General features: G+C 48.5%; 1 protein-coding gene across 1 annotated transcript; it reads right to left on the minus strand.

Moving 5' to 3' along the window:
* Nucleotides 1-3,954: 3,954 nt before the first annotated feature.
* LOC311329391 (coronin-7-like) lies at nt 3,955-7,172 on the minus strand (the record flags this gene model as incomplete). The annotated part of the gene is made up of 4 exons (XM_084463244.1): nt 3,955-4,049; nt 4,661-4,741; nt 5,147-5,243; nt 6,993-7,172. Coding segments are annotated over 4 exons (453 nt in total), but the record flags the coding sequence as incomplete, so codon positions are not given.
* Between the last annotated feature and the right edge of the window lie 1,496 nt (nt 7,173-8,668).

Here is an 8,668-nt window from a genome sequence, read left to right on the forward strand (position 1 = left end):
TCGGAGTTAACCAAGTATCAGATCTATCGATGAGTTCCGGTAGCAATGGAGAAGAATACTGTGTGTGTGTGTGTGTGTGTGTGTGTGTGTGTGTGTGTGTGTGTGTGTGTGTGTGTGTGTGTGTGTGTGTGTGTGTGTGCGTGCGAACAGTCTGTCCACATCTCACAAGCCTACATCAGACAAGACATTAACGGACCCCCCACCATGGTCTGGTCTGGTCTGGTCTGGTCTGGTCTGGTCTGGTCTGGTCTGGTCTGGCCTGGCCTGGTCTGGGTCTGGTCTGGTCTGGTCTGGTCTGGTCTGGGTCTGGTCTGGTCTGGTCTGGTCTGGTCTGGTCTGGGTCTGGTCTGGTCTGGTCTGGTCTGGTCTGGTCTGGTCTGGTCTAGTCTGGTGTGGTCTGGTCTGGTCTGGTCTGGTCTGGTCTGGTCTGGTCTGGTCTGGTCTGGTCTGGTCTGGGTCTGGTCTGGTCTGGTCTGGTCTGGGTCTGGGTCTGGTCTGGGTCTGGCCTGGTCTGGTCTGGTCTGGTCTGGTCTGGGTCTGGGTCTGGTCTGGTCTGGTCTGGTCTGGTCTGGTCTGGTCTGGTCTGGGTCTGGCCTGGTCTGGTCTGGTCTGGTCTGGTCTGGTCTGGTCTGGTCTGGGTCTGGGTCTGGTCTGGTCTGGTCTGGTCTGGTCTGGTCTGGTCTGGTCTGGTCTGGTCTAGCCTAGCCTGGTCTGGTCTGGTCTGGTCTGGTCTGGTCTGGTCTGGTCTGGTCTGGTCTGGTGCTGTGAACACCAGGCCAAACTGGACTAGTGTGTCGGTTCTAAACTGGACTAGGTTTTATGATCTGAGTTGTACTATGTTGTAGGGTTCTGAGTTGTACTATGTTGTATGGTTCTTCTGAGCTGTACTATTTTATAGGTTCTGAGCTGGACTATGTTATAGGTTCTAAGCTGGACTATGTTGTAGGTTCTAAGCTGGACTATGTTGTAGGTTCTGAGCTGGACTATGTTGTAGGTTCTGAGCTGGACTATGTTATAGGTTCTAAACTGGACTATGTTATAGGTTCTAAGCTGGACTATGTTGTAGGTTCTGTGCTGGACTATGTTGTAGGTTCTGAGCTGGACTATGTTGTAGGTTCTAAGCTGGACTATGTTGTAGGTTCTAAGCTGGACTATGTTGTAGGTTCTAAGCTGGACTATGTTGTAGGTTCTAAGCTGGACTATGTTGTAGGTTCTAAGCTGGACTATGTTATAGGTTCTAAGCTGGACTATGTTATAGGTTCTGAGCTGGACTATGTTATAGGTTCTAAGATGGACTATGTTATAGGTTCTAAGCTGGACTATGTTATAGGTTCTAAGCTGGACTATGTTGTAGGTTCTGAGCTGGACTATGTTGTAGGTTCTAAGCTGGACTATGTTGTAGGTTCTAAGCTGGACTATGTTATAGGTTCTAAGCTGGACTATGTTGTAGGTTCTGAGCTGGACTATGTTATAGGTTCTAAGCTGGACTATGTTATAGGTTCTAAGCTGGACTATGTTATAGGTTCTAAGATGGACTATGTTATAGGTTCTAAGCTGGACTATGTTGTAGGTTCTGTGCTGGACTATGTTGTAGGTTCTGAGCTGGACTATGTTGTAGGTTCTAAGCTGGACTATGTTGTAGGTTCTAAGATGGACTATGTTATAGGTTCTAAGCTGGACTATGTTGTAGGTTCTGAGCTGGACTATGTTGTAGGTTCTAAGCTGGACTATGTTATAGGTTCTAAGCTGGACTATGTTATAGGTTCTAAGCTGGACTATGTTGTAGGTTCTGAGCTGGACTATGTTGTAGGTTCTAAGCTGGACTATGTTATAGGTTCTAAGATGGACTATGTTATAGGTTCTAAGCTGGACTAGGTTGTAGGTTCTGAGCTGGACTATGTTGTAGGTTCTGAGCTGGACTACGTTGTAGGTTCTAAGATGGACTATGTTATAGGTCCTAAGCTGGACTATGTTCTAGGTCCTGAGCTGGGATGAGGAGGTGGGTAAGCAGCTGGACACCCTGGATCCCAACCAGCAACCATGGGTTCAACAGGCTGCTTTGATAAACTGGCCAGACGTGCGAGTTAAAGAGAAGAATGAACTGATTCAAATGCCTCCATGATGGAAACATGTTTGTATTGTTTAGGAGCTGAGGCAGGGTTCACATTCAGAGCCGATGTGCACAACTGAGGAATGTCTACCAGGGATGAGGGTCGGTTTGGTTTGGGATTCCATCAGTTCAGAATGAAAACGGAAAGTGCAATTTCATAATCTATTTCATAATCTATGTGAGGCGAGTGATGGATGGATTGGGACATTTCAATGTGATCTTGCTTTCTCAACGGACAGGACTGAGAGGGCATGGAGCCCAGACGTATCAGGGTGACACCTCCTGGCAGGTCAGGGTTTATTATGAACCATGACAAAGACTTCTCTCACGCACACGTGCGCGTATGTGTGTGTGTGCAGACACAAGACAAACAAAACAAGACAACAACAACAAGACAGACACAAGACAAACAAAACAAGACACAACAACAAGACACAACAACAAGACAGACACAAGACAAACAAAACAAGACACAACAACAAGACAGACACAAGACAAACAAAACAAGACACAACAACAAGACAGACACAAGATAAACAAAACAAGACACAACAACAAGACAGACACAACAACAAGACACAACAACAAGACAGACACAAGACAAACAAACAGGATCAAAACAAGCCGACACTGTAGACTACATCAATAACTACTAGATGAGATATACTGTATATGATATACGATATATTGAAAAGAAAAGAAAATGCTGAAAGTGTTTGGAAGAGGACGGGCGCTTTCAAAAATACTTGGCAGGTGATTGGATGAACCGTCTGTCAGTCACCATCTAGCATGTGCTAACTTCCACCGCTCCTCACTGCTAAACATTGAGCCTTATATCAAAGTGTTTCTCCTAGATGTTTCTGGAAGGCTTGGTGAGGGTGAGGGTAGGGCACATACTGAAGGGCAGAAGGGGGGTCAGAACTTCCTCCCCTAGGAAATTTCACTTCATTTCCTGCTGTCCGTTGAATTTTTACGCACCAATTTCTGCATGATTAGCTCGTCTGCTGCTATACCGGTAGTAACTAACTTGAATGCCAACAGGACCGTTTGTTTTAGTAATAAATACAAGGAGCCACTGGAGAGGGAGGCCCCAGAGCCGTGGGGGGTTTGAATAACAGGTTTGGCGGAGCGGCAGTAGCATATTCTAGCCCTCAGCTCTGAGGTGAGGTACACTCTTGGGACGGACACACTTCAAAGGTTTCCTCATGGTCACAGCAACGCAGAGAGAGACACTTTTTTACTCACAGCCCACAGGCTGGGTGGTGGACCACACGCACTTGGGTCAAACAGGAAGTGCTTTCGAATCCTTTCAGCCGTTTGCTTAAGGCTGCGTTCCGAATCGCATACTACCCTACTATATAGTACGGCAAAACAGGATGTAGTATGTCCCAATACATAGTATGCCACATGCAGTATGGCAAAAATACCAGGATGTCCTACTACATCCGGTCGTATTTTGCAGTATGCAAGCCAGCAGGCTTTTCTGGCTATTCTGACCCACAATCCTGTGCGCAGCGGAAATGTGCGTCACATGTGCGAGTCGTGACAGCTGTAGACGAATGTTGCGTTATGGACAGCGACGGATGTGGGCAAATTTCAAGGCGCAATGTTATGACGAGGTAGTATGTCCCAATTGGATGCCTACTGCTTGCAAAGTACGTACTTTCTAAGGGCAGCCGTAGTAGGTACTGGTAGTAAGAAGTAGAAGTATGCGATTCGGAACGCAGCCTAAGTCTGCCTGAACTGTCAGGCGGGCTCCTTTTGTAACAGGCAAGAGCAATCGAACACAGAGAAGTATTTGAAGTGAATATTGCAGATGATGGTTGAACCCGGGTCTGTCTCTCTCAGACAGAGAGAGAAGGCCTTACCGTTTCATCTGCAGAGCACGTAGCCAGGAGGCCGTCCTCAAACGGGGAGAAGTCCAGATCAGTCACCAGGTCTGAGAGAGAGAGAGAGAGAGAGAGAGAGAGAGAGAGAGAGAGAGAGAGAGAGAGAGAGAGAGAGAGAGAGAGAGAGAGAGAGGCAGAAGGAGAGAGACAGAGGGAGAGAGGAAGAGACAGAAGGAGAGAGAGAAAGAGACAGAAGGAGAGAGAGGAAGAGACAGAATGAGAGAAAGAGACAGAAGGAGAGAGAGACAGAGGGAGAGAGAGGAAGAGACAGAAGGAGAGAGAGAAAGAGGCAGAAGGAGAGAGAGACAGAGGGAGAGAGAGAGGAAGAGACAGAAGGAGAGAGAGACAGAGGGAGAGAGAGAGAGAGACAGAGGGAGAGAGAGAGGAAGAGACAGAAGGAGAGAGAGAAAGAGGCAGAAGGAGAGAGAGACAGAGGGAGAGAGAGAGAGAGGAGGTCAATCAAGAGATTTGGGTCACAAAGTGTGTATTTCTGGACGGTGGCATTTGCATTCCATAAGCCACTCATTCGGGCAGGAGAAGGAGAAATCTGTGGGTGTGTGAAGAGAAGAGAGAGAGAATTAGAGAGAGAGAAAGAGAAGAGAGAGAGAATTAGAGAGAGAGAAAGAGAAGAGAGAGTGAATGAAGAGGTTCAGGGTCTCACCAGCGTGACACGCTATCTGAGTCACAGTCCACCTGCCATCAGGACCGGTCTCCACCGAGGACAGCCCCAGCATCCCCCCACCTGTTGGACACACACACACACACACACACACACACACGCACACACGCACACGCACATACACACACACACACGCACACGCACATACACACACACACACACACACACACACACATACACGCACACACGCACACACACGCACACACACACGCACACACACGCTCGCACACACACGCGCACAAAAATCAAACCCCCCCAACTCAAAGCAACTGAATCTACTGTATGCTGGGGTACATTCTCACTGTACCTTCCTTTGCTGGCAGTACCGATGGTGCATGAAGATACACCTCCACTATGAGCCTACCTGCTCACACACACACACACTCATACCAGCGCTGCGTCTCTACATAACACACACTCACTCCCACATTCCAACCCAAACTCCCCCCGGACTGGCGCCATACTCACCGGCCTGCTCCGTGTTGAAGGCCACAAGCCTGGGGCTAGATTTGATGTGGTTCCCCTGGGAGGTGAAGGAGCCGGCCCGGACGTTACCGATCCAGCCCTGGGCAGAGGTGGAGAGTGGAGAGAGCGTGAGATGATCAATCAATCAATCAAAGCTTTATTTGTAGAGCGCATTTCATACCCAGAGGCAACACAATGCGCTTTACAGAGAACAAGGGAGGTGGGCATACGACCCACCTCTACATATTCCAGAGGGAAGCATAAAAACAGTAATCACCCGGGGGTCAGATAAGTGAGCTGTAAAAATTCTTCCCTGACCCCTCTCAACAAGGCGATCGAGCAAGCTCCTGGAGTATGTTTGTCTACCGGCTGAGAACATTTATAAAGCAATACATTACATTAAATTACATTTCAGAGTAGGAGAGGCTAAAAGCATCATAGCGTGGAATCACCGTTTGTGTCAATTAAAAGTATGATACGATTTGTCTCTCAGATGGCTTTCTAATGCGTGTGTGTGTGTGTGTGTGTGTGTGTGTGTGTGTGTGTGTGTGTGCGTGTGTGTGTGTGTGTGTGTATAATACTGGTATTACACAATGGACAGATACAATACAATAAGTTTCCACACAGGCTACATGTGAATCTCTGCATCCGACTGGAATCCTAAGCATTTTCCTTGACGTGTCTACACAAGAGCACACACACACACACACACACACACACACACACACACACACACACACACACACACACACACACTGCAGGTAAAGAAAAAGCATTCCCAGAAATCTTGCGCCCTGTTCATTCTTTAATCAAAAGAGGCCATGCAGTAAACAGGAAGAGATTTTCTTTCACACACTCACACACACACACACTCACACACACACACACACACACACACACACACACACACACACACACACACACACACACACACACAGCAGTCTCCTTTGAATCAGCACAAGCTGGAGGAAGTGTGAAGTGGCTCTCTGCCCCGCACAGCGTGCTTTCACAACGTTACCAAGAGAGGGGGAGGGGCTCTACCGGCTCAGCCTATAACACGCTCCACCTCTACCAGCTCAGCCTATCACACGCTCCTCCTCTACCAGCTCAGCCTATCACACGCTCCTCCTCTACCAGCTCAGCCTATCACACGCTCCCCCTCTACCGGCTCAGCCTATCACACGCTCCACCTCTACCAGTTCTGCCTATCACACGCTCCCCCTCTACCAGCTCAGCCTATCACACGCTCCCCCTCTACAGGCTCAGCCTATCACACGCTCCACCTCTACCAGCTCAGCCTATCACACGCTCCGCCTCTACTGGCTCAGCCTATCACACGCTCCCCCTCTACAGGCTCAGCCTATCACACGCTCCACCTCTACCAGCTCAGCCTATCACACGCTCCTCCTCTACCAGCTCAGCCTATCACACGCTCCGCCTCTACCGGCTCAGCCTATCACACGCTCCTCCTCTACCAGCTCAGCCTATCACACGCTCCTCCTCTACCAGCTCAGCCTATCACACGCTCCACCTCTACCAGCTCAGCCTATCACACGCTCCACCTCTACCAGCTCAGCCTATCACACGCTCCTCCTCTACCAGCTCAGCCTATCACACGCTCCGCTCCGCTGACCACTGTCTGCACCGCCGCTGCCCCTGGGAAAACCGTTAGGGGCATTCCCTACTAACCGTGACAGACACACACACACACACACACACACACACACACACACACACACACACACACACACACACACACACACACACACACACACAGCGACGGACGGCAGGTCAGCAGGAGGAAGACAGATGGCAGCGTGTGACAGTCCAGGGAAACAAGCAGAGTCACTGAGGGGACACTCTCCACTGAGGGGACACTCTTCACTGAGGGGACACTCTTCACTGAGGGGACACTCTTCACTGAGGGGACACTCTTCACTGAGGGGACACTCTTCACCGAGGGGACACTCTCCACTGAGGGGACACTCTCCACTGAGGGGACACTCTCCACTGAGGGGGACACTCTCCACTGAGGGGACACTCTTCACTGAGGGGACACTCTTCACTGAGGGGACACTCTTCACTGAGGGGACACTCTCCACTGAGGGGACACTCTTCACTGAGGGGACACTCTCCACTGAGGGGACACTCTTCACTGCTGCTCACAGAGCTGCCTCTGCAGGATAGGAACTAGGCCTAGCTGTGACCCCTGGGTAGAGGTCCTCTAGGACAGGAACTAGGACAGGAACTAGGCCTAGCTGTGACTCCTGGGTAGAGGTCCTCTAGGACAGGAACTAGGCCTAGCTGTGACTCCTGGGTAGAGGTCCTCTAGGACAGGAACTAGGCCTAGCTGTGACCCCTGGGTAGAGGTCCTCTAGGACAGGAACTAGGCCTAGCTGTGACCCCTGGGTAGAGGTCCTGTAGGACAGGAACTAGGCCTAGCTGTGACCCCTGGCTCCCTGTAGGACAGGAACTAGGCCTCGCTGTGACCCCTGGGTAGAGGTCCTCTAGGACAGGAACTAACTGACTAGTTAGAGTTCCTGTAGGATAGTAACTAACTGACTAGTTCTAGTTCCTGTAGGATAGTAACTAACTGACTAGTTCTAGTTCCTGTAGGATAGTAACTAACTGACTAGTTCTAGTTCATGTAGGATAGTAACTAACTGACTAGTTCTAGTTCCTGTAGGATAGTAACTAACTGACTAGTTAGACTTCCTGTAGGATAGTAACTAACTGACTAGTTCTAGTTCCTGTAGGATAGGAACTAACTGACTAGTTCTAGTTCCTGTAGGATAGTAACTAACTGACTAGTTCTAGTTCCTGTAGGATAGGAACTAACTGACTAGTTCTAGTTCCTGTAGGATAGTAACTAACTGACTAGTTCTAGTTCCTGTAGGATAGGAACTAACTGACTAGTTCTAGTTCCTGTAGGATATGAACTAACTGACTAGTTCTAGTTCCTGTAGGATAGTAACTAACTGACTAGTTCTAGGTCCTGTAGGATAGTAACTAACTGACTAGTTAGACTTCCTGTAGGATAGTAACTAACTGACTAGTTCTAGTTCCTGTAGGATAGGAACTAACTGACTAGTTCTAGTTCCTGTAGGATAGGAACTAACTGACTAGTTAGACTTCCTGTAGGATAGTAACTAACTGACTAGTTCTAGTTCCTGTAGGATAGTAACTAACTGACTAGTTCTAGTTCCTGTAGGATAGTAACTAACTGACTAGTTCTAGTTCCTGTAGGATAGTAACTAACTGACTAGTTCTAGTTCCTGTAGGATAGGAACTAACTGACTAGTTCTAGTTCCTGTAGGATAGTAACTAACTGACTAGTTCTAGTTCCTGTAGGATAGTAACTAACTGACTAGTTCTAGTTCCTGTAGGATAGGAACTAACTGACTAGTTCTAGTTCCTGTAGGATAGGAACTAACTGACTAGTTCTAGTTCCTGTAGGATAGGAACTAACTGACTAGTTCTAGTTCCTGTAGGATAGTAACTAACTGACTAGTTCTAGTTCCTGTA

Source organism: Borostomias antarcticus, assembly GCF_949987555.1.
Source record: "Borostomias antarcticus genome assembly, contig: scaffold_1215, whole genome shotgun sequence".
NCBI lineage: Eukaryota > Metazoa > Chordata > Actinopteri > Stomiiformes > Stomiidae > Borostomias > Borostomias antarcticus.